Genomic DNA, 27531 nt, shown 5'->3' with positions numbered 1-27531 from the left:
TTCTATTAATGCACGGGGACAGGACCTGTGGCAGAAAAGAGTTTCCTCGCCTATGCCCTTTAACCTCTTGATTCCATTTTTAGGAATTGATTGTATACACACACACACAGACACACACATATATGCTCACATATGTAAGTCAATTTATATATACAAGTATGACAACTATAAATAGTACTGTATTGAAAAATGGCTGGAAACAACCTACATGTGCATCAATATAATATAATAAAAGGTTATGTGGCCGCTCTTTTTTCTTTTTTGTTTTTTAAAGGTTTTATTTATTTATTTGACAGCACGCATAAGCAAGCATGGGGAGTAGCAGAGTAGGATATTGACATTGTAATGTTATTAATATAAACTTTTACCCCAGATTGTCCTTAAGGATTTTCAGTTTCTAAACTTGTTTCTATTTCTGGTAATATGACTTTCCTATCTTACTAGTGTTTGTTTTTTCAATTTGTTTTTAATCTGTTTGGTTATTTATTTTGTTGTAAAGTGTGAGGTGGTGATCCAAATTTTCTCACCTTAAGTGATTACTGGTCATATTCTCACTTTTTTTTTTTTCCCCATATTCTAACTCTTAAAAAAAATTTTTTTTTTTTAGATTTTATTTTATTTTATTTTGACAGACAGAGATCACAAATAGGCAGAGAGGCAGGCAGAGAGAGAGAGAGAGGAGGAAGCAGGCTCCCTGCTGAGCAGAGAGCCCGATGTGGGGCTTGATCCCTGGATCCTGGGATCATGACCTGAGCCGAAGGCAGAGGCTTTAACCCACTGAACCACCCAGGTGCCCCTCATATTCTAACTCTTAAGTAAACCTTGAACTTTGTGTTTTCTATTCTGTTTCATTAATCTACTAATTTTCATGCCCATACCACATACTTGATTTATTGTACCTTTGATATATGATAGGGCATACTTTTCTCCTTGCTAATATTATAATTCAGTATTTTCTTTGATATTCTTTTTAGCTTTATTTTTCTAGATGTCCTTGATAATTGTTTTATCTACTTACCTCTTACTCCCCCACCCTATGTCTTTTGTGAGGAAATTATATTCTTCATAGTATGGAATTTTTTTCTTCTGTCAAAATGGTATATTATCTGTTTACTGTCTGAAAAATTTTGAAGTTCTTAGATAATTTTATGTATTTTTAATTTTCAAAATATTTTTACTTATTTATTTTAGAGTAGGTTTTTTCTTTTTTTAAAGATTTTATTTATTTATTTGACAGACAGAGACCACAAGTAGGCAGAGAGGCAGGCAGAGAGAGAGAGGAGGAAGCAGGCTCCCTGCAGAGGAGAGAGCCCGATGTGGGGCTCGATCCCAAGACCTTGGGATCATGGCCTGAGCCGAAGGCAGAGGCTTTAACCCACTGAGCCACTCAGGCGCCCTGGAGGTACACCGAGCCACCCAGGTGCCCCGAGAGAGAAAGAATCTTAAGCAGGCTCCTTGCCTAGTGCAGAGCCTGTTGTAGGGCTTGATCTCATGACCCTGGGATCATGACTTGAGCTGAAATCAAGAGTCAGTTGCCTAACTGACTGAGCCACCCAAGTACCCAAATGGCAAGATTATTTAAAGAAAACTTCAAACATATTATTTTGGAGTATACTTCTAAACTAAAAATTGACCTTGTGTTAAAGTTCGTTAGAGACATACAAACCTTTGATGCTGATGTTAATCACTGAGAAAAGGTTTGTATTTCTCGTATTTATTTGATCACAGAAATCGTTCTATTGTAATGTATCTTGCAGATTTTACATAATAAATATTGAGAAATGCAGAATCAATGGCATTTGGTTAATATACGAGATAACACTAATGCATTACAATAGGCACAATACTATATATTAGGGCCTGGAGGTATCCCAGGATGAAAAAAGTTTTATCTAGAAAGTGATACTGACATATACATAAGTTAAATGTGCCTCAATGGGTTATCAGGCAAGGCTTCCTTGAAGAACTACACTTTGAAGAAGCAATGGGGTTTCATCAGGTAGATGTCATTACCAGTAGGTAGAAAAACAGTAGGAGAGTAGTATGATTAGAAATTTGGGTAGGAGTGAGAAATTACTTTCACTCCATAGCCTGAGGAATTACTTTCTGACATCTCTTACAGTGCTTTTTCTTAAGGTAAAGACCATTATCTAAACACTAATATTTAGGGGACCAAACTGAGAAACTAAGACAGTTTTGAGAGTGAAGAGGAGCACATTAATAACTAAATGGATATGATAGTCATAAACAACAGTACCACTGGTTAAGTGGAGTGTGGTCACCCCATCTGTGAAGAATGTCCTTTGGTGTTTGGCCCATGAGTTGGCATTAGTTTTATCTTACAGACTGGCCTGCTTTACTCACAGAATTCTAATTTGCCTAGACTTTCTGTTTCTTGAATTTTCTGTTCTTGCTCCTTCTAAGAACCTTTACATTTGCTGTTCTTTTCTTTAATCTTCTCTTCTACCTTTTCACCTCTTTTAATTCTTGGTAATCATCCTTTAGATCTTAAATTAAGGAACAGTTCCTGACTTGTATAGGTTAGCTCATCCTGGTAGAGATTTATCTGAAACACCAAGATGTTTCAGAAATAGAAATGAAGATTCTTACTATTGAAGGGAGTAGGGGAACACCCTAATTTTGAGAGTTCTCGTTTGACTTCTAGGGTCTTGGGGCTGTGACTAAAAGGAAAAAGGGGCCAGTTATGAAAAGATCATGTTTTAGAAAAGAGGAAGAAAATGAAGCACATTTGACAGTTTTTAGTCTCTACTTAATTATTTATTTGACAGAGCGAGAACATACAAGCAGGGATGGGTGGCAGGTAGAGGGAGAGGGAGAAGCAGGCTCCCTGCTTGGCAAGGAGTCCGATGTGGGACTGGGATCATGACCTGAGCAGAAGGCAGATGCTTAACCTGCTGAGCCACCCAGGTGCCCCAATAAGTAGAATCTTTATTAAAAAAACTTATCCCAAGATCCAGTAAATTTCTAATTTTGACTTTTTTTTTTCTTTTCAGGTGGGTGTGGGTGGTAATGCTTACCAATTCACAGTATATTTGGATTTTTCCCCCCTCCTTCTAGTGTTTTGTTTTATAACTAAAAATGTACTTTATCCCCAGTGCTTAATTTTTGCAATACAGGGGCTGAGTCATTTGCCTAGAGCTTTCCTTTTATTTTAAGCAGTAGAATTATTTTATAAGTGAAATGTTGTAGCGAACCCTAATTTTTTTTTTAAAGATTTCATTTATTTTATTTGACAGATAGAGATCACAAGTAGGCAGAGAGGCAGGCAGAGAGAGAGGGAGGAGGAAGCAGGCTCTCTGCTGAGCAGAGAGCCCGATGTGGGGCTCAATCCGAGGACCCTGCGATCATGACCTGAGCTGAAGGCAGAGGCTTTAACCCACTGAGCCACCCAGGCGCCCCATGAACCCTAATTTTTTAATCAAGGGAAGATATCTTTTAGTAGTGTGATAATTATAGCTTGCATTTATTGTGAATTTACATTTTGCTAAGCACCATGCTTAATATATTCATTTAATCATCCGGACAATCCTGGGTAGTAGGTATTACTATTTTTATATGTTATGGATGAAGAAATTTAAGTCTAAAAGTTGTTTATCTGGTAAGTGGCCAGAGTTGGATTCAGACTCATGTGACCTGAGACTGGAGTGCATGCTCTTAACTTTGTACTGTCATACTTTTTAAGGTTGTAAGTTTTATTTTATAAGTTTATGCATGTAACATTTACATGTTTTGAAGTTAATGGGTAGAACCCATGAGACTATTTCTACAATTAAAAATGAACTGGTATTTTTTGTCTTAAATCAGTATCCACACTTGTTTATTTAAAAAATTTTTACTTTTGGTTTCATAGTATTGAGAAAATCCCTGCATATACACAATAATTATTACAGACTCTTAAAAATTAAATTGGGTTGGCTTTTTTTTTTTTTTGAGTTTTTCTTCCTCTTTTTTTTTTTTTTTTTAAATATTTTATTTATTTATTTGACAGAGAGAAATCACAAGTAGATGGAGAAGCAGGCAGAGAGAGAGAGAGAGGGAAGCAGGCTCTGCCGAGCAGAGAGCCCGATGCCGGACCCGATCCCAGGACCCTGAGATCATGACCTGAGCCGAAGGCAGCGGCTTAAACCACTGAGCCACCCAGGCGCCCCTGGGTTGGCTTTTAAATTCAGTTAAATCTATATGAAATATGAGGGATGACTAGTAGGACATTAATTTCATAGATAAATTTATAGAAACTGCTTATACTAATTTCTTATAAATGTACAGGTTGGACAAGAAGCACTCAAACATGGTTCATAAAACCATTATATCATCACCAAACTAAGTGTTACTTATAAGTTTTTGTCACCCAGTTGTTGAGATATAGGTGAAACAGGTATCCTGGAGTCTTGCCTGTCATTTAATTGAGAGTATTTTTAGTGTTACCTGCTTTCACATTGTTGAGCAGCCACACAGTTCAGTAGTTTTTAATATTTTCATTGTTGTGCTATCACAGTCAGTTTAAGAGCATTTTCATCACTGAGAAAGAAGTCCTGTACCCATATTGACTACAAAGCTGTAATAAAAAAGTATAGTACTCGTACAGTTCCAGTACTGTAGTATCTAGTATCTATCTATGTGTCTAGATATGGTATCTAGACACATAGATCAGTGGAACAGAATAGAAAGCCCAGAAATAAGCCCATGTTTATATGGTTAGTTAGTCTATGACAAAGGTGGTTAAGAAGGGAAAAAACAGTCTTCTCAGTAAGTGCTAGGAAAAACTAGACAGTTACATACAAAAAATGAAACTGGACCACTTTCTTATACCAAATACAAAAAAATAATTTCAAAATGCATTAAGGACCTAAATATGAGACCTGAAACCATAAAGCTCTTAGAAGAAAATATAAACAGTAATTTCTTTGACTTTGACCTTAGCAGCATTTTTCTAGATATGTCTCTTCAGGCAAGGGAAATAATAGCAAAAATAAAATATACCAAAATAAAAAGCTTTTGCACAGTGAAGGAAACCAATAAAGTGGAAAGGCAGCCTAGTGGATGGAAGAAGATATTTGCAAATGATAAACCTGATAAAAGGGTTAATATCTCACATATGTAATGAACTTACACAACATGAAAAAGAACCAAATAATTTGATTAAAAATGGACAGAGGATCTGAACATACATTTTCCCAAAGAAGATGTAGAGATGGCTAACCGGACTCATGAAAAGATGTGCAACATCACTAATCTTTGGGGAGATAGAAATCAAGATCACAATGAGATATCACCTCACATCTGTCAGAATGGCAGAAGTAGCACAAGAAATATGTGTTGGTGAGGATGTAGAGCAAAAGGAACCCTTGTGCACTGTTGGGATTATAAATTATACAGCCATAGGAAAGCATCTGTATAGAGGTTCCTCAAAAAACTAAAAATAGAAATACTGTGTGATTCCACTACTGGGTCTTTACCCAGAGAAAATGAAAACACTCATTTGAGGAGCTACATGCAACCTTATTTATTGTGGCATTATTTACAGTAGCCAAGATATGGAGCAACCTTAATGTCCATTGCTGGATGAATGGATGAAGAAAATGTGGTATATGTACACAATGGAATATTACTCAACCATAGAGAAGGAGGAGATCTTGCCATTTGTGACAACATGCATGACCCTGGAGAGTATTAGGCTAAGTGAAATAAGCCAGAGAAAGACAAAAACAAAGTGATTTCACTTGTGTGTGGTATCTCATAAAGCAAATGAATAAGCAAAAAGGAGAACCAGACCCATAAGTAGGGAGAACAAACTGGTGGTTGTCAGAGGGTGTGGTGCTGGGCAAAAAGCAGTCAACGGGAATGGGAGGTACAGGCTTCCAGTAAGGAAATGAGGAGGTTATGGGGATGAAGGGTATAGCATAAGGAATATAGTCAGTGGTATTTTAATCATGTCATATTAGTGATATGTGGTAGCAACACTTCTGGTGAGCATAGCATAATGTATAACAGAGAATTGTTGTATCTCTGTGTTGTATACCTGAAACTAACACTGTGTCAACTATACTACAATTAAAAAAAGAAAAGAAAGAAAAAGCATTCCTACTCTTGATACTCCCTTCAGCTTTAGGCAGGCACTAATCCATTTTGTCTCTATGGTTTTGAAATGTTTACCAGTGTCAGAAAAAAAGGGGGGGGGGGACACATTGTGGATGATACTGTATATTACAAACAAACTTGTTAGTTGTTTGGCATCCGTGGCAATATTTTCAGTCTTTGTCTTTGTTTTTGTTTTCTGTTTGGGAGGGAGGGAAAGAGAGGTAAGAAAACAGTTTCTGTTTTGAACTGTAGAGAAGAAAATTGAATCGTAGAATTTTTGCCAAACAAAAGTGTTTTCTGAAGTGTCTTCTTATGTTCTTCCCATCTAGGTCTTTTTATTTCTTCTGAATCATAATTAGTTGCTTCTGTTTCTTGTGTCCAGTATAATTTTAATCCATTTTGTTAAGTATTTTTCATAATAAAATTTGTATAGTATAAGTTTTTTTTTTTCTCTTAGAACTTGAAAATCATTGAGCTTTGTGTTCCAGCTTGCAGAGAAGTGTGATATCAGCTTGATTGTTGTTTCTTACAGAACATGGTTTTAGTTAGGAGACTAAATCCCAATACTATATTATTGCTTAGGTTTTGTTTGTTTGTTTTTAAGATTTTATTTATTTATTTGACAAAGATCACAAGTAGGCAGAGAGAGGAGGAAGCAGGCTCAATGCGGGGCTCGATCCCAGGACCCTGGGATCATGACCTGAGCTAAAGGCAGAGGCTTTAATCCACTGAGCTACCCAGGCGCCCCTTGCTTAGGTTTTATAATCAGCTCATATAATTACATGTAAATGGTATATAATCCAATTTACCTTAGAAAATCCCTCTAATTTACCCATAAAGTATAGATATATCACCATGGGTAGTGTCACTACTATGTTTTATCTTTTCTTATATCCTTGAGCAAGATTGTAGTTTCTTCTGTTGTGTATGCAAAGTGTATAGGGGCAGTATTGTATAACATGTGTCTTATCTTTAAATGCTTAGATCCCCTTCTGTTCATACAAGTACTTTGATTTTTTGGCTTGCCGAGTCACATGTCCCATTTCTCTTTTATTTTGGGTCATAACTCGTTGGGTAGTTGGTAGGTGGAGTGGCCTTTACTATTTCTTTCCATTCCTTTTCATGTTTATATAGTTGAGTTCAGTTATGTTAAATGTGTTTTATGAATCACCTACAGTATAATCTTTTTTTACTCCTCTGCTGTTTTCTTTTGGAATTCTGAAATTTCACCAGGATGTATCTTTTTTCCATCTCCTCTTTGGTGTTTGGTAGGCTCATTCAGTCTCAAGTGTTTGTATTTTTTTGTTGAGGAAAATTTTCTTCTGTTATTTCACCTTTCCATTATTCTCTCCTGTGGGGGTGCCTTTGAGATTGCTCCTAGACCTACTACTTCAGTCCTTCCGTGTCATGATACAGGCTGTCTTTTCTAGCTCTTTGACTTTGTTTTTGTTTTTTTAAGATTTTATTTATTTATTTAACACACACACAGAGAGAGAGAGAGAGAGAGAATATAAGCAGGGAGAGTGGGAGAGAGAGCAGGCTTTCCGTCAAGCAGGGAGCCCGATGTGGGACTTGACCCCAGGATGCTGGAATCATGACCTAAGCCAAAGGCAGACGCTTAACAACTGAGCCACCCAGGAGCCCTGTGATTTTGTTTTTGAAACAGAATTTTATCACTAGGCTTTCCAGTAAAATTTAAATTTTTGCTGTCATTTTTCTGTTTCTAAGTAGTTCCTTGTCTCCTTGTCATGGTTGTTTCTATTTTTCTTTTTGTTTGTATCTTAGAAGTTTCCTTTCTGTAAATTGTTTCCTTCGAGAGTATTGATTCTCTTTATTCACCTTGAGCTTTCTCCTTCACACGTTTTTTTTTTTTTTTTTAATTTTTCTTTTTAAGATTTTATTTATTTATTTGACAGAGAGATCACAAGTAGGCAGAGAGTCAGGCAGAGAGAGAAGGGGAAGCAGCCTCCCCACTGAGCAGAGAGACCTATGTAGGGCTTGATCCCAGGACCCTGAGATCATGACCTGAGCTGAAGGCAGAGGTTTAAGCCACTGAGCCACCCAGGCTTCACATAGTTAATTTATTTCAGAAACCTGGGATCGTTAGTTGTCTCTTCACATTTATACATTTCAGATACTATAGATTACTACAGCCAGCTTTTGTGTTTCCTCTGTAGTTACGTAGGTATCTAGGCAGTTCTTTTTGAGAAGTTTCTCTCTTGAATGGGGATACATACTTTGGGCGTCAGTGGACAATGTTTATCAAGAAGCAGCCTTCCTTGTGTTCTTGCCTTATTGATGAGTAGCAGGAAGAAAAACAAGAGGCTGGAATGCTCACACTTTCCAAAATGAGGAGAACTTTACAGACTAAAATGGAGCATGGGAATGTTTTTAGCTTCTGAGTAGAGTTGCCTTTGTTGTAGTTCCGCCCCATCCAGGCCTCTGATTGATAGATAGATAGATAAAATTTTCCTTTTTTTTTTTTTTTTTTTTTAAATAATCTCTACACCTAACATGAGGCTTGAATTTACAACCCAGAGATCAAGAGTGGCATGCCTCAACCCTGAGTGAGTCCCATCCCTCCCCCCACCTCTTCTGGATCTCTGTCTTAAGGATCCAAAATTACTTCAGACTTGGCTCTGCTTCTGTCTTAGGCCATAACATTATGGAAATAGGAACCATTTCATTTGAAATTTGAAAATTTGGAAATTTGGCTTTCATTTGAAAATTCTAAAATGAAAATTTGAAAATTTGGCTTTCATTTGAAGAGTGACAGATTTTTGGCCAAGAGCAAAACGTATTTGATGCTGATTGTTCTGTTTAATTTTGATTAGAAGTTTTATGTAGTTACCAGTTAAGTGTTAGTAGGTTTTTTGTAAGTGTGGCTGTCTTTATTATTATTATTTTAAATGTACATGACTATGTATTTTGTGACTTAAAAGTGATTTAAAAATGAGTTTTTTATATGAGGGCATGTATTTATTTTTGGTTTGGGGCTTTCATGTAAGGATTTCTTTTGTTCTAAATTTTACTCTGTGTGGCAGTGTTTTGTTTATGTTGTGAATTTGTATACTTTGGGTTGGAAATTACAGCTTTTGGGGGAGTGAGGAGGGATACTGGAAGTAAGATAGAATGTGACAATAATGTTATTTTTTTCTTTCCTTTTTTGCTTTTTCAGTTTGAGCAGAAAACTGGTGCAGTTTTTGATGAAATTGTAGAGAACTGTAAGTACCATTTTAGAAAAAAAACAGTCATGTCCTTAGATAGATAGTAATCGAGTCTAGATAGAGCATTTATCTGTGACAGTGTTTAATTAGGGCCTATTAATGTGATGGTATAATTTGATTTAGTTTAGATCTCATCACCCTGTTAATATCTTCTGCAAATTAATCTTAATTGTAAGAGTTTTACTATTTTTTAGTAAATATTTTATTCTCATAGTTATTAATGTTGAAATATAGCCATGTTTTGTGTATGTATGAATCATATAGAAGCTTACAATTACTATTCAGTAAAGGTTATACTTTGTTTACAGGGTCTCTTAATTTTCTGTTGATAGTCTTTCTGTGTTACATGATTCTCTTAAAAAAAAAAATACCCAACTTTGTTTCTTAGGATTATAAAAGTAATACATTCAATTTTATAATACAAAAATGATTAAAATAGAAAATGAAAGCCTTTGTCTTCACTATTCTCTAAAAATAATCAGTTTTAAAAGTTTAATATATATCTTTCCAGACTTTTTTTCTGTGAATATATATAGATCTATAGATGATGAATGGGGATTTTTGTATGTCTATAGGGATCGTGTGGTACTGTTCTTCCTTTTTTTATTCAACTGCCTAAACGTCTTTCTATGTCAGTGGATTTTGGCCTATTCCATCCTTTCTGATGGCTACTTGGTATTTCATTGTATGGCTGTATTATAATTTAACCAACTTAACTCTTTTATATATGTGTATATTATTTTCAGTTTTTTATTATTACAAACAATATTAAGTATGTATTCCTATACACATTTTTGTTTACTTGTTGAAATAGACAAAGCGAGTGTATCCTTTTCTGTAGAATAAATTCCAAGAATAGAAGTGATGAATCATCCAAGGGAATTTGTATTCTTAAGATAAGTTTTGTTATCTAGCGTTACTGAGTCAAGGAGAATATGCAGTTTTTTGTTTTGTTAATTAAGGTAACTTCCATAAGTAGGGTCTATGAGTACTTTCTTTCTCTTTGGAATTAGTTTGTTAATATTTTTGAGAGATAACAGGTTTTTTAGACTACATAGTGAGAGGTAACTAGCTCTCCTGATCTTAGTGGTCTTGGAATAATCTGTAAGTTTATTCATTCATATCTGGTCTGGGCTTTGAGGGCACAAAAACTGGGACTGCCAGCTTGAGTGCCTCCTATGTGCCAGCATGGCAGCCTCAGGATAGTAAGACATTTTTGTTGGTGGCTCAGGCTCCAAGCAAGAGTAGTTCATTGAATAAGGTGGAAGCTGTATCTTTTCTGACCTACCTTCAGAAGTCACATAGCATCACTTCCACCACATTCTTTTGGCTATGAGGAAGTCAGTCACAAGCATGCTTAGATTTAGAAGAAAAGAGTATTCATACCTCACTTCCTGACAGAAGGGTCAAAGTCACATTGTAGAAAACCATGTAGACAGGAGCTACTGTTGCAGCCATATTTGGAAAATACAACCTGACTTCACAACATATAATGCTATCATAGGATATTTTATTATGTATCAGAAGATGACTTTAAAAAAATAAATCTTTTAGGTCTATATTTGGATCTTCGTAACGTTGACTACTTCCTATAATATAGAAACACAGATTGATGAATCTGATCATATATGATTTTTTAATAAGTAACGTTTTCTTAGTCTTTCCTTTTTTTAATGCTTTTTTTAAAAAGAAGATTTTATTTATTTTTTATTTGAGATAGAGAGCACAAAAGAGCACAAGTGGAAGGGAGGGGCAGATGGAGAGGGAGAAGCAGATGCCCTGCTGAGCAGGGAGCCTGACAGGTGTTTCATTCCAGGACCCTGGGATCTTGACCTGAGCCAAAGGCAGACGCTTTATCAACTGAGCCACCCAGGTGCCCCAGTTTTTCCTTTCCATATTATTGTCCCTATACCCCCATCCCACCTACACCTTTGTAGGTAGTCTTCCATGTTTTTCTCCATTGTTTCTAAAATCATTATTTGCATAAATGTATACAGATAAATATATGTAAGGGTTTTGAAGCTTTTTAAAAATTTTTTGTTCAGCAGGTGGTATCATCATTTACATAGATTTTTCTGCCTACCTTCTCTCATTTAGGAGTATTTCATGATATCCTTCCACCTCAACTAGGAGAGCTCCAGCTCTTTGTAATATCCCATGATTTAGATGTACAAGTCATCTTTTGCCCTGCTAGGCATTGATATTATTTTAGTTTTTTTACCATAATAAATGATGATGCATTAAAATTCCTTTAAGAATGTCCTTATGTGGGTTAAAAATGTCCATTTTGTATGTATACGTAGATTATGAAGAGTGGGTATTGTTCAGTAAAGGTATGTGTAATTTTAATAGATGTTGCTTGCCTGCTTTTCAAAATTTGAATGCCTTACATTTCCATGAGAAGTGTATAAGAACACCCCCCCCATCCCATTAATGTATATTTTAGTTCTTCTTCAGGTTTGGCGATCTGACGGATATGAAATAGCACATTATTAACTTGATTCTGCATTTTTCTTAACTCCTGTTGAGTCGAATTAAGCAGTTTTTAGTAAGTTCAGCATTTGGACTGGCTCCTCTGTATTGTCTAGTTATAAATATTTGTTAACTAAATAAGTATTCTTTGCCCGTTATCTTAAAGTTTTTTCATGACAATTTGTAGTCTTAAAATTTTCAAAAAAATATATTTTTAAAGATTTTCTTTATTTGTCAGAGAAAACAAATGGGAAGCAGCAGGCAGAGGGAGAAGCTGACTCCCTTCTGAACAAGGAGCCTGATATAGGACTTGAGCCCCAGGACCCCAGGGTCATGATCCAAGCTGAAGGCAGACGCCCAACTGATTCACTCAGGCATCCCTAAATTTAAATTTTTAAAAAGATTTTATGTATTTATTTAGCAGGAGTGCACACATGCACACATAAGCAGGGGGAGGGGCAGTGGGAGATTGAGTGAGGGATTCCCAAGCAGACTTCATGCTGAGCATGGATCCCCGACAATGTGGGGCTTCATCTCAGGACCCTGAGATCATGACCCGAGCTGAAATCGAGTCCAAATCTCAACTGACTAGCCACCCAGCCATGCCAGGCTTTTTTAATACTGTAATATTAGTTGTTAAGGTGAGTCATAGTAGGCATGGTAAAGATAAATCTGAAAGAAGATTTAGGTATACCTTTTTTTTTTTTTAAAAAGATTTTATTTATTTATTTGACAGATCACAAGTAGGCAGAGAGGCAGGCAGAGAGAGAGAGGAAGGGAAGCAGGCTCCCCGCTGAGCAGAGAGCCCAATGCGGGGCTTGATCCCAGGACCCTGAGACCGTGACCTGAGCCCAACGCAGAGGCTTAACCCACTGAGCCACCCAGGCACCCTCAGGTGTACTTTTAAAAAGATGGTCATTCACTCAGAAAATTTAACTTATAGAATATGTGACCTACAGTTCTTTAAATAATGGAGTAGGAGTTTTTGATTTCCTTTTTTTTGTTTCCTTTTGTTTGCGTCCTCTTTTCCTAAACAAAAAAATTTTTTTAAGACTTTATTTATTTATTTGAGAGAGAGAGCATGCAGAAGAGAGAGACAACACAAGTAGGAGGTAGAGGGAGAAGTGGACTCCCCGCTGAGCAGGGAGCCGGATGCTGGACTCCATTCCAGGACTCTGGGATCATGACCTGAGGCCAAGTCTGCTCAACCAGCTGAGACACCCAGGTGCCCCTAAACAAATGTTTTTAATATAAAAAATTTTGATCTTTTTACAATCACAGTTTGCAGTCTTGGTTAAAAAAAAGTTTTCCTTACCCTTTGAATATATGCTATCCTAGTTTCTTGGAGTATGAGAAAAAATACTTTTATAAAATATTAAATACAAAATATTTATAATGTGAGCTATATTAAAAATAAAAGCCCTTGGCTTCACCACCCTACTTTTTAAAAATGTGCATTGGGGCGACTGGGTGGCTCAGTGGGGTAAAGCCTCTGCCTTCAGCTCAGGTCATGATCCCAGGGTCCTGGGATTGAGCCCCATAACAGGCTCTCTGCTCAGCAGGGAGCCTGCTTCCTCCTCTCTCTCTGCCTACCTCTCTGCCTATTTGTGATCTCTGTCAAATAAATAAATAAAATATAAAAAAAATAAAATTAAAATGTGCATTTTTTTGTGTGTTTCATGCCAATCCTTCAGTCCCATTTTGTTCTTATCTCCAAATAGCTATTATCCTGGATTTTGCTTATTTCCTTGCTTTTCTGTATACTTTTTATGGCCTCTACACCATTAACAAGATATTCTTTAGTTTTGCTTGTTTATGGACTTTGTGTAGTTTTTGAATTCTATTGTATGTTACCACTTTCTGTTTATTATATATTCCTGAGACTTGACTATACTGTTGTATGTAGCTGTGATTCATTTATCAGTGATTTGTATTTATTCAGTAAATACAATTTTAAAAAACCATGGTAAAAACATAAAATGTAGCATCTTAATTATTTTCTTTAAAGGTTTATTTATGTATTTATTTATTTAGGGAGAGAGAAAGGGAGCTCCTGTGTGAGTAGCTGGGAGGGGCAGAGGGAGAGTGAGAGACCAAAGCCTCAATCAAGCAGGCTCCCTGCTGAGCGGGCAGTTGGAGGTGGGGCTCAATCCCAGGATCCTGAGATCTTGCCCTGAGCTGAAACCAAGAGTCAACAAGAGTTGGCTGCTCAAGGATACGAGCTACCCAGGCAACCCCCAATCTTAATTATTTTTAAGTGTATAATTCAGTATCCTAAGACTGAGCTCTTTAAAGGCACCTTTAAATAGCCCTTTCAAAAAGAACTTTTGTTCAAACCACAGTTGCAATGTTAGTCAGTCTAGTTCTTTGGGTTGGGTTGGGTTGATCTCCCCTCAGATATGAACATACTTCAAAGATTCCCCACCTGTAATATTTGGGATCCAATTTCTTTATTTTAGGGCCCTGGAAGTCAAATTGTAGGAAGTACATTGATTGCTATTTTAGGCAAGTGGTCTAAAATTACTATTCTTTGTTTCTGGTATTGAAAGGTCTTGTTACTTCCTCTCTACTCCATGAGATTAGCAGAAAATGTTATAGCTCTCATTGTTACCACTGCAGTAAATTTGCTGTGATGGAAGCATAACTGTGTCTCAGTGTAGTCATAGGTCATACTATTTCTATTGTAACAACTCAGCTGTGTGTTCTTGGCAGGTATGTAAGGGTATTAATGTGTCTGTTTCCAGTAAAACTGTGGACACTGAATTTTGAACTTCATATAATTTTCCATATGTCAGGAAATGTTTCTCCTTTGGTTGTTGGTTTTTTTTTAAACCATTTAAAAATTCTGGATCTGGCATGCACATAGTTTATTTGCCCTTGTTCAAGAGTATATATGGGACGGTGATCGCTCAGTCCTAGCCTGTGTATATTCTCAACTTAACCAGAAATGCAGAATTTATTTTCCTAAGTAGTTTATCTATTTTCACTTATACCATTGTGTTCAGAGTTTTTTTCACTGTGCATCTGGCCAACACGTGATGATACTGGACTTTTAAATTTTGTCAGTATGGTAGATACAACATGGAATTGATATTTTTTAAAACATTGCATTTCCTTGATTAGTAATTTAGTTGAATTTTTTCATGTTTTTAGCCATTTCTGTTTCCTCTTTGGCAAAACACCTGTTTAATTAAATGTGTTGTCCACTTGCTATTTGGTTCTTGGTCTTTTCTTTTCTTTTCTTTTAGATTTTGTTTATTTATTTGACAGACAGAGATCATAAGTAGGCAGACAGGCAGGCAGAGAGAGAGAGGGGGAAGCAGGCTCCCTGCTGAGTAGAGAGCCCGTTGCGGGGCTCGATCTCAGGACTCTGGGATCATGACCTGAGCCAAAGGCAGAGGCTTTAACCCACTGAGCCACCCTGGCGCCCCTGTTCTTGGTCTTAACTGAATTGGAGAAGCTCTCTAAATATCCTTAACAAAAATTCATCACTTACAGTTATTGCAAATAACTTCCAATTCATGACTTGTGTTTTTAAAGTTTTTTCATAAGGAGAAGTTAATTTTAATGCAGTTGAATCATAGTAAATTTATGAGTCTTTTCCTTTATGTTTGCTTTTAAAAAAAAGTTTCCTTTTGGAAAAGCTTATCTAGGCTGAGATAAGAAAGAGACCTTGTATATTATTTCCTGAAATAGTCATTGATTTTATCTTTTACAGGTAGCTCTTGAATTATCCTAGATTTAATTGTTTATATAGCTTGGGTTAAGGTTTCTTAATTTGATTTTTTCATAATGCTAACAGATTGTCTCACCACCATTTATCAAGTAGTATTTCCTTTTCATGGTGATCTATGAACCTACTCTATAATGTGTATCTGGGGTTTTTACCACATTTTTGGGTAGGCTATTTGTTTATTTCTGGGCAGTACCATGTTGTTTTAATTAATTTGATGCATGATAAATCTTGATAATCTGATACTTCACATCCCAGAAAATTGTTCTTTTTTTTTTTTTTAAGATTTTTTTTTTTTTAAGATTTTATTTATTTATTTGGCAGACAGAGATCACAAGTAGGCAGAGATGCAGGCAGAGAGAGAGAGAGGAGGAAGCAGGCTCCCTGCTAAGCAGAGAGCCCAATCCGGGGCTCGACCCCAGGACCCTGGGACCACACTACCTGAGCCGAAAGCGGAGGGAGGCTTTAACCCACTGAGCCACCCAGGCGCCCCCAGAAAATTGTTCTTTAGGAATATTTTGCTGATTCTTGCCAGTGTTCATTTTAGAAATATTTTACCAATTTCCTTTAAATAACAAAATAAAATAACAAAATTGGGAATTGATTGGAATTTTCCCGAGTCTGTAGATGAACAGAGGATTTGTATGTATGTAATATTTAGTCTCCTATCTATGAACTTGGTATGTCTTTCCATTTATTTAAATCTTTAATGCTTTTCAGTAACATTTTATGACCTGTAGAGGATTACCTTGTAAGCTTTTTATGTTTTAGCATTTAAGTCTTAATTAATTTGACATTTATTTTTGGATGTAGGATAAGATTAGGATTCACTTTTTTTTTTTCAGATGGGTGGCGCATGCTACTGGATGTTAAATAATTCATCTTCCCATCCAAATAGTTGATCTTTTTGTCACTGAACTGAATTGGCACTGAGATATATTTAAGTTCTATATGTGTGGGAATCTCTTTCTGGAAATTGTTAAAATTCTGTTAATATTTACAGAATTATATATTACTATATATTAATATTTATTTCTATACCAGTGTCATTGGTTTTATTTGTATGTATTATTATAAAAAATATTTTATTATTACTATATATGCATTGGCTTTGGGTATAGACATTTTCCTGCTGTGTTAAGCCATTGCCTTCTTAATTTTATCCTTTGTTCATTTTATTTTATTTTATTTTATTTTAATTTTATCTATTTTTTTAAGTAGGCTCTGTGCCCATTGTGAAACCCAATGAGGGGCTTGATTCATGACCCTGAGATTCATGACCTGAGCTGAGACCAAGAGTGGGACACTTAATTAGCTGAGCCACCCAGGCACCCCATCTATTGTTATTTTAGTTTTTTAAAGAGAGGGGTGGTTACAGGAAGAGGGAGAGAGGATCTCAAGCAAGCTCTGCCTAGCATTGAACCTGAAATGGGTCTCCAACTCGTGATCCTGAGATCATGACCTGAGAGGAAACCAAGAGTTGGCCGCTTAGCCATCTGTACCATCCAGGTGCCCCTAAATTTAGTAGTATTTTATTTATTCACTTATTTATTTATAAAGATTTTATTTATTTATTTGACAGAAAGAGAAACGAGAGAGAACACTAGCAGGGAGAGTGGGAGAGGGAGAAGTGGGCTTCCCACTGAGCAGGGAGCCCAATGTGGGGCTCCATCTCAGGACCCTGGGATTAGGACCTGAGCCAAAGGCAGATACTTAATGACTGAGTCACCCTGGCACCCCTCTAGTAGTAAAATCTGTAGTAGTAGTAAAATTTGAATCTGTAGTTATCCATACAAAACCCTATCAACTAAAATTATTTTATTTCTCTTTTCCAGTGACTGCTCAAGTTATATAATTTATTATTTTTATTAAAATTTAGAGGATTACATTAAATGATAATCATGGTAGTTGTCACCATTGACTAATTTATGAGTTCAGTTAGTTGCTTCTCATATTTTGTTATTTAGGGCTAATTATTGTTAGTTTGTATCACTTAGGCTTTATTACATTTTTTAAAAAGGTTTTATTTACTCAAGAGAGAGAGCATGAACTGGCCGGAGGAGCAAGGGGAGAGGGAGAAGCAGGCTTCCCACTAAGCAGGGAGCCTGATGACAGGACTCGATCCCAGGACCCCAGGATCATGAGCTGAGCTGAAGGCAGATGCTTAACCAACTGAGCCACCCAGGCGCCCTACATTTTTAAAAATATATTCCCAGTTTACCTTGTGGAATGGCTGAAAAATACTGGTAATTCATATATTCCTGGATTCCATTTGTTAATATTTTGTTAAAATGGATAGTTTGTTTACACTTGGAGTTATAGCTTTATTAAATGTTTTCTAGAATTCACCAGTGAAATTTAGGTTTGGAGATTTCTTGGTGTGAGAGTTTAAGTTATAAATTAAAATTTTCAAGTAGAAATTAAGTTTTTCTATTTTTATATTTCATCTTTTGTCAGTTCTGGCAAGTTTTATTTTTCAAGGAGTTTATCCATTTTATTTAAGTGGTCTTTTTGTCTTTTGAATTTGAGGCAATTTAGTGGGAAGGACAGTGGCATCTAATTGTGGTTTTAATTTGCATTTCCTTGCTAATGATGTGTCACATCTTTTTAATGTGTGGATTGGTCATTCTTAAATATTCTTTTGTGAAGTGTCTATTCAAATCATTGCCCATTTTAACTTCAGGAGTATGTTTTTTTGTTATTAGGTAGTAAGGATTCTTACATGTTTTGGATGCAAGTCTTCTGTTACATAGACCAATAGATTGAAATAGGTGGGGATATTTATCTCCATCTATCTGTATCCGTCAGCAAATTTCTTCATATCCATCCACCCATCTTGTGACTTGGCTTTTCATGACCTCAGTGGTGTCCTTGAAAAGCACAGTTTTAAATTTTGATGAAAAAAGCCCTCATTTTATTATTATTTCTCTATTTTTGTGATCTGTGTTCTTTGTGTACTAAGAAACATATTCCAAGATCATGAATATTTATACTTTCCCCCCCCTAGAAATTTGATGGTTTTAGCTTTAGCTTTTATAATTAGGTTCATCATCCATGTCAACTTAGTTTTTGTATATAATATAATGTAAGAGTCAAATATATAGTTTTGTGTGTGGTATATAGTTGATTCAGCACCATTTATTGAAAAGGTTATTCTTTTATTGATTTGTCTCGGTACTTCTGTTGAAAATCAGTTATCTGCATGCTGGGTCAATTTCTGGGCTCACTATGTTCTGTGGATCTATAGGTCTGTTCTTAGGCTGATACCGCACTGTCTTGATTAATTTTATATTAAATCTAAGGCATATTTTTCAAAGTTGTTTTACTATTCTAGATACATTTTTTTAAAGATTTTATTTGTTTATTAGAGAGAGAGCATGAGCAGGGGGAGGGGCCGAGGGAGAGGGAGCAGGGAGCCCACTGCAGGGATTGATTCCAAAACCCTGGGGTCATAACCACCCTGAAGTCAAATGCTTAACCAGCTGAGCCACCCAGATGCTCCATTCCACCTCTGTTCTTTCTTTTCTTTTCTTAAAGATTTTTATATTTATTTATTTGACAGAGAGAGATCACAAGTAGGCAGAGAGACAGGCAGAGAGAGAGAGGAGGAAGCAGGCTCTCCGCCAAGCAGAGAGCCTGATGTGGGACTCAGTCCCAGGACCCTGAGATCATGACCTGAGCTGAAGGCAGAGGCTTAACCCACTGAGCCACCCAGGAGCCCTCCACCTCTGTTCTTAAATATTGTTTTGTCTGTAGAAGTCCTTTGCATTTACATATATATTTTGGAATTAATATATAAATTTATACAGATAAGCCACTGGGACTTTGATTGGAATTGCATTATCTGTAGATTAATTTGGGGGAGAAGTGACATCTTAAATATATTCAGTTTTCTTATTTAGGTCTTCTCTGTTTAAATAGTATCTAGATTATTAAATTTCTAAATAATCTTGTACTTCTTAGTCTACATATTCTGCACATGTTTAATAAAATTTAATATAAATAAAAATAATAATAAATAAATATATGTATGTGTACATATCTATATCTGTCTATCTATAGCCTTTCCAGTATTGTGCCTGGATTTTTTGTTTGTGGATAAGTTTATGAACAGCTTTCCCGCACGGAGATGGCCAGTTATTCCTTGCTACGTTATTGAATAATAATCCTTTCTTTGCTTCCTTCACTTTACTTTACTTCCTTCCTTTACTTTTTATTACATTATAATGATTGAAAATTCTTTTTTCCGGTTTCCAAATGACCTTTATTATCTTTGTAGATATACTCCCTGGTCTGAGGACTTTCTCTTCTCTTTATATTGTTTGCTCAAAGATTTTTTTAATGAATGAATATTAAATTTTGTCAGATGATTTCTCTTCATTTACTGAGATGGTTTTGTTTTTTCTTTTATTGTGTTATGTGGTGAACTGACTTATTTCAGTACTAAACCTATGTTGCATTCATGGGTTAAATCCTACTTTGTTTTGATGTATTATTTGTTTTATATATTTTCATTCAGTTTGCTAGTATTTTAAGTATGCTAGTCTTTTAAGCATCTATATTTATGAAGGGTATTGGTGTAAAGTTCCTTTTTTTGTTGTTAAAGATTTTATTTTTTATTTTTTTTAAGACTTTGTTTATTTGACAGAAGGCGATCACAAGCAGGCAGAGAGGAGGAAGCAGGCACCCTGCTGAGCAGAGAGCCTGATGGAGGGCTCATCCCAGGACCCTGGGATCATGACCTGAGCGGAAGGCAGAGGCTTTACCCCACTGAGCCACCCAGGCGCCCTAAAGATTTTATTTATTTATTGAGAGGGAGAGAGAGATTTTGATTGGGGCGGAGCAGAGGGAGAAGGGACAAACAGAGTCCATGCTGAGCTTGGGGCCCCATGTAGGGTTTGATTCTAGGATGCTGAGATCATGACCTGAGCTGAAATCAGAGTCCATGCTTACCCTGACTGAGCTACCCAGGCTTTGCAAGTTCTCTTGTAATGTCTTTCTTTGGTTCTGATTCCAGAGTAATACTAATCCCATAAAATTCGTTAGGAATTACTCCTTTCTTTTATATTTATTGAAAGAATTCATGTAAGATTGGTATTACATTTCTTTAAATATTTAATTTGTTAGTAAAGTTATTTGGGCCTGGTGCTATTCAGATTTCCTTTTTCTTCTATGTCTGGTTTGGCAGTTTGCACTTTTCAAGGCATTTCCTGTAAGTCAGCATAGCTGAAAGGAACTTTGCTGATGATGGAAGTGTTCTTCATGTACACTATTGAAGTATAGTAGCCACTAGGTACTGTGGCAGTTGAGCATTTGAAATGTCATGAGTGCAGAACTGAAGTTTTAATTTAATTTAAATAGACATAGGTGGCTGGTGGCTTCCTTTGTTGGACAGTGAAGATCTAAGCTGGCACATTTATTTCCATAAAATTCTTTTTTTTGGGGGGGGTAAAGATTTTATTTATTTATTTGTCAGAGAGAGAGAGAGAGAGTGCACAAGCAGGCAGAGTGGCAGGCAGAGGCGGAGAGAAGCAGACTCCCTGCCGAGCAATGAGCCCGATGTGGGACTCGATCCCAGGACCCTGGGATCATGACCTGAGCTGAAGGCAGCGGCCCAACCGACTGAGCCACCCAGGCTTCCCTTCCATAAAGTTCTTAATAATTTTTAAATGTATTATCATTCAATTCATAGCTTTTAAAAATTTATTCTTAATTAAGTTTATATTTTTTAAAGATTTTATTTATTTATTTGAGAGTTTACATGCGAGAGCATGAGCAGGGGGAGGGGCACAGGAAGAAGCAGACTTTCTTCTGAGCAGCAACCCTAGTGCGGGACTCAATCCCAGGACCCTGGGATCATGACCTGAGCTCAAGGCAGGTGCTTAACCAGCTGTGCCACCCAGGTGACCCTGTTTATTTTCACTCTCTATGAAATCATCACTACTGTACCTTTCATTCCTGATACTAGTAATTTTTTGTTCTGTCTCTCCCAACTTCATATTAATTTTTTATTAGCATATTTAATTGTGAATATACATAAACTGAAATTTACCATCTTAGCTTTTTTTTTTTTTTTTTTTTTTTTTTTTGAGAAACTCTTAAGTAGACTCCACCCCCAGCACGTGAGCTTGATGTGGGGATTGATCTCACAAACCTGAGATCATCACCTGAGCCGAAATCAAAAAGTTGGATGCTTTATTGACTGAGCGACCCAGGCACCCCTACCTAGATCTTAGCTATTTAAAAAAAAATTTTTTTTATTCATTTATTTATTTGATAGATCACAAGTAGCGGAGAGGTAGGCAGAGAGAGAGAGAGAGAGAGAGAGAGAGAGAGAGTGTGTGTGTGTGTGTGTGTGTGTGTGTGTGTGTGTGTGAAGCAGGCTCCCTGCTGAACAGAGAGCCCGGTTTGGGGCTCGATCCCAGGATCCTGAGATTATGACTTGAGCCAAAGGCGGAAGATTAACCCACTGAGCCACCCAGGCACCCGATCTTAGCCATTTTTAAGTGTACAATTCAGTAATGTTAAGTACACTGGCATTGTTGTGCAACCAGTCTCCATAACATTTTCCATCTTGCAAAACGGAAACTGGTATCTTTTAAATAATAACTCCCCCCTCCTCCTCCTCCCTCTAGCTGTGTCAGCCACCCTTCTACTTTCTATCTATGAATTTGACTACTCTGGGTACCTCATATAAGTGGAATCATACTATGTTTATGTTTTTATGACTGGCTTATTTCACTTAACATAATATCCTCAAGGTTCTTCCATGTTGTAGCCTGTGCCAGAATTTCCTTCCTTTGCAATTAGTAAAATTGGTGTATCTTTTGTTTAATGAGCTTATAAGAGTAACAGAGTGAAATTATTACAATTTTACTGATGCTGTTGAGAGCAAAAAAGTGCATGTCAATCTGTACAGTCTTATAGCTCTTAAAATTACTATTTTAACATTGCAATTTTTTCTGCCTATAAGGAATAGGGTAAAAAATTAGGTTCTGGGTATGAACAGTTCCTGTTTATCTCATAGAAAGAGTTATCAGCTGATTCTGGTGGGTAAGAAGGGAGAGAAGATGAAAATTAAAAATTTCATTTTATAAATAATATAACCATGTTACAGAAATTTTGGGATTAGAAGGAAGAATAGCAAGAATGTATAACTATAGGACACAGCTGGAATTGTTTCCTCATACTTCTGTGGCATGTGCTTCCGGAACTATTGCCTAAATTACTTTTACTTTTATGATGTTTTTAAAATTTCATTTTATTCTGCTTTGAAAAATAATATGCATTGAAATACTGAAATATTATAAAAACATGTAAATGTTTTTACTTCATTAAAGTGTATGAGATTCTGTTACAGTGATGTATTTTAGTTTTAATAGACCTTGGACAGTTTTTAGGTATATACGGAATGTATCAATTATTTTATTTTATTTTATTTTATTTTACAGAGAGTGGATAAGCAGGGCTAGTGGAAGGCAGAGGGAGAGGGAGAAGCAGACTCCCTGCTGAACAGGGAACCTGATGCAGGGGCTCCATCCCAGGACCCTGGGATTATTTCCTGTGCCAAAGGCAGATACTTAACGACTGAGCCACCGAGGCACCCCAGCTATCTTTTGTTTCTAATAGAGTGCATGAGGGAAGGGGGGGGGCAGAGAGACAGAAAGAATCTTTAGTAGACTCTGTTGAGTGGAAGGAAGTCTGATGGGAGGCTTGATCTCACTATCCTGATATCATGACCTGAACTGAAATCAAGACTCAAGTCATTCAACAGACTGAGCCACCCAATGCGTCTCTGCATGTTATCAGTTTGTAGATATTGCTGCTTTCTTGATAATTACTTTTAGAGCACTATAAATATCAGTGAACATTAAATAAAGTAGTCTGTTGCCTTTAGTTGTCCTCAGTGAAGAACAAATGGTTATTTTTTTATAAGGTATTTTATAATTGCTTTAAAATCACGTTTTTTTATCTTACTAGTGTACAAAGTAGACTGTTGAAATTGATTATGTGTAATTTCTGTCAGAGGTATATCAAGTGTCAGCATTTGTTGGTCACCTTTTAGTAATAAAATCTTTTAGTTATAAATAAAATGAAATCGCTCTAAATATTCCTTGGTTTCAAACCCCCCCCCCATGGGAAAGATAAAAGCAAAAATTAGTGAAGGTAAGTTCTGTGAATCTCACCTATGAGTCTCATCTGTCCTTATTGAATGTGTAGAGGTTACAATGACATACTTGAATAGTTCCACAATAACAATGCATAATTAAATACAAACAAGAAAAGAGAGCTGTAATCTTCAGTTGGGACTTCTTGAGGGAACTCATTCATCTTCATTAGGACTTAACAGTCATTTCTGGTATGGTAGGACATTCATTGGTTCATCTTTGTTGGTAGAAGATTCAATGGGCTGGGTTAGTGGGCTGTTTTCGTGGAAGAAATTGGACCATCTGATAAGGAGCTTGACTTGATAAATCTGAAGATTGCTTTCAACCTCTGGATGTGGTGATTTACTATCTGCATAGTTTATATATGGCTGGCTCATAAAAAACTAGAGCCTGTTACTCAAGGGGTGCTCTCTGGATCAGCAAAATTAGCATCACCTGGGAGTATCTTAGAACTCAAATTCTGGCTCTCATCCTTGACCTACAGAATGAGAATCTTTTCGGGGGTGATGTGGAAATCAAGTATCTGTTTCCAGTAAGGTCACCAAGAGATTCTGATGGCCGATAATCATTGATTAAGCTTTGCTTTAGCTCAATGATCCTCCAGCATATCTGTGCATTAGAAGCAAGATTATCTAGGGGGTGCTTGTTTTTGTTTTGTTTTTGAATTCTTTACAGTGAGATAAAATTCGTATATAACATTGCATTAGTTTTAGCTATGCATCATATTGCTTTGCTTTATGTATGTATTGTAAAATAATTACTGTAATAAGTTAATATCCATTGCCAGTTATCTAACTTTGACACATATAGAAATATATTTTATGTGGAGACCTATGTGTATACAAGCATTTTTTATAGTATTACTTACTATCACTCTGAATGATGTACTTCGTTTTCTATTCTAGCCTTTTTAAAAAAAATTTTTTTAAATTTTTTAAGTAATCTCCATGCGTAACATGGGGCTTGAAGTCACAGCCCTGAGATCAAGAGTCATATGCTCTACTCATTGAGCCAGCCCCGTGCCTCTTCTATTCTAACCTATTAAAAAACAATTTTGTGGCCCTGGCTTGCTAATGGGAAATACCTGCAAGTTTAAAGAGCACTGGATTATTGTATTCTAATTATTGTCCAATTTCCATGAAAAGTTTTCTATTGTTACTGGCCTATTAATAGCCAAGGTTGGTTTTCAGTTTAGTATTATATATATGAATTACCATTCTTTGTATTACTGTTAAGTGTACCCTAATGAGAATCAGGGTCTGTCAATAAGGGTGGAAGTTAGAATGTCAGACAAAGCCACATAAATTCAGCTGTTGATGAATTTCATGTTTACCAAGAGTCAGTGTTTTCAAACCTATTTCTTTTAGTAATACTTGTCATAGTAATTGTATGATTTTAATTGTTTTTACACTAATGAAGTTTATTCTGAAAAGTGAGTTGTTTTCTGTGAATAATTTGAATGCTTTGGAAAAACTTAGTAGGTAAGTCAGTAAAAACATGGAGGTGCAAGTGTCTTTATTTTGTCATCCTGCTTTAAAGAAACCAAAAGAGCAGTCATGAACTTTGCATTATGAATGGGACTTGTAAGAAAGAACTCAGATTAGCACGCATCTTTTGCAAGTCTTGGTTGATCATCAAATGATTGGACAGTGTGCCTTAATATATCCCAAATAAAAATAAATGTTTCATTTTTTTAATGATTCCTGGCTTTATTGGATTTTAACTATTAAACTACATTCTTGGGGCGCCTGGGTGGCTCAGTGGGTTAAGCCGCTGTCTTTGGCTCAGGTCATGATCTCAGGGTCCTGGGATCGAGTCCCGCATCGGGCTCTCTGCTCAGCAGGGAGCCTGCTTTCCTCTCTCTCTCTCTGCCTGCCTCTCCATCTACTTGTGATTTCTCTCTGTCAAATAAATAAATAAAATCTTTAAAAAACAAAACAAAAAAAAACTACATTCTTGATTTTATAGTTCAATGAGGCTTTTATTATTGAGGAAATTTTATTTTAATGAGTCACAATCATCTCTTAGAAATATCTCAAAATGAACCAAGATTACCTTGTTTTATGCTTATTCTTACTTGTTTTACATGCTTCAGAGTTTTTCTTTTCTTTTCTTTTTTTTAATCTAAGAGAGAAAAGCAACCTTAGTGTTCCCATCTCAAGAAATGATACCTTGTTGAAATGATACCATGTTGAAGAGAGAGAACCATGATTTTTTTTTTAAAAGAATTTATTTGTTTGAGAGAGAGAATGAGAGAGAGAGAGAGAGAGAGAGCAATAGAGGGGAGAGGGTCAGAGGGAGAAGCAGACTCCCCACTGAGCAGGGAGCCTGATGGTGGGACTTGATCCTGGGACTCTAGGATGAGGACCTGAGCCGAAGGCAGTCGCCCAACTAACTGAGCCACTCAGGCACCCGAGAACCATGATTTCTAAAGTTAAAATTAGAATTAACCTTACTTTATCTCTGAAAATTATGCTTTGATTAAGAGCAAAAATGTATGAAGGCATCAAGTAATATATTGGCAATGAAAGCAACAGCCCTTTTGCACTGTTCACTTTCGTGTTTATTGCATTTCTTGGTTGGTTTTGTACCATCATTTTAAGGTATGTTGATTCTTAGGTATAGTGTAGAAATATCAGTATGCCTCTTAAAGCAATGACTAAGCAGGAAGACCAGGAGTAAAAAGCTAACCTGGCATCATGAAGTTTACTTGCAGTATCAAATGAAAATATTGTACTTAAATTGCTTAAAATAACTTTAATTCTCCTTTCACAAGGTCTTACAGCTTACTTGAATTTAACGTTAATGTATACTCCTATCATCCTTTATGAAGGAAGTTTATGTACTGATCACATCCCCTGTTACACACAAATTTTCCTTCTGAACTCATTAGTTAGTATCTTTTATTAGGTCATTCCCATGAGTATATTACAAGCTGTAATATTCTCCATCTTTTAAAAATAACAACAACAATTCACCAGAAAGTAAAAAAATAACAAGGAAAACAGAACAAAAATATAAAGTCAGAAAGAGTCTTTACTGCTGCATATTATAACAGTTTCTGCTTATTTTCTTTATTTTAGAGCAAAATTCTTTTGAAGAGTTTTCTGAACTTAAGGTTCCCCACTTCTGTCTTCTCTGTCTCTATTGTCTCTGTTGAGGTCAACCCTCTCCAGTTTACACATTCATTTTTCCACTGATAAAGCTCTTGTCAAGTTAGAAGCTCATTTCCGCATTACCAGTATTAATAATCATTCCTGATCTTCATTTTATGTTTTATCTCAGTAGCTTTTGTTACGGTTGCTCAGGCCTTTCTTGTTGAACTACTTTCTTCACTTAGCTTCTTTGACTTCAGTCACCTAATTTTCTTCTTGCCTCATTGGCTGTTGCATCTTAGTTCCTTTTCCTGATTCCCTCCTTTCTACCAGATTTCTAATGTTGAAGAGGATGTTTTAGCTCTTTTCCGTCCATAGTAAATAAATTTGCTAGGTGTTATCTAGTCCCATTAGTTTTAAGTACCATCTTTTCATTGATTTCCAAATATACATGTCATTGCTTGGCAAGAGCCTCTTTAACTCCTCTTTTTAATGTATGTCCAGTTTGAAATTCTCAAAATTAATAAGCCTAAGATCAAGTTACCCTTTTCCTGTCTGTTTCTCCCTTAGTGTTCCCATCTCAAGAAATGATACCTTGTGTTAACCTTTGCTTCTTTCATGTCTGGCCTCTTACACATCGGGAAATGCCACAGACCTTTAAAACATACCCAGATCTGACTGTTTCCCCACATTCACCATTACTACCCTGGTCTTAGCCACCAATTTTTCCTTGGATT

The 27531-nt window shown here is 36.2% G+C and overlaps 1 protein-coding gene across 1 annotated transcript in view; it reads left to right on the top strand.

Moving 5' to 3' along the window:
- ZMYM4 (zinc finger MYM-type containing 4) overlaps positions 1–27531 on the top strand; it is a 142771-nt gene that overhangs the window by 55669 nt on the left and 59571 nt on the right. The window contains 1 exon segment of the mRNA XM_032361592.1: positions 9278–9323. Within this exon segment, the coding sequence (XP_032217483.1) occupies positions 9278–9323 (46 nt within the window).

This window comes from Mustela erminea, chromosome 10 (genome assembly GCF_009829155.1).
Source record: "Mustela erminea isolate mMusErm1 chromosome 10, mMusErm1.Pri, whole genome shotgun sequence".
NCBI lineage: Eukaryota > Metazoa > Chordata > Mammalia > Carnivora > Mustelidae > Mustela > Mustela erminea.
The sequence above is the reverse complement of the archived record's forward strand: the minus strand, read 5'-3'. Positions and strand labels throughout refer to the sequence as shown.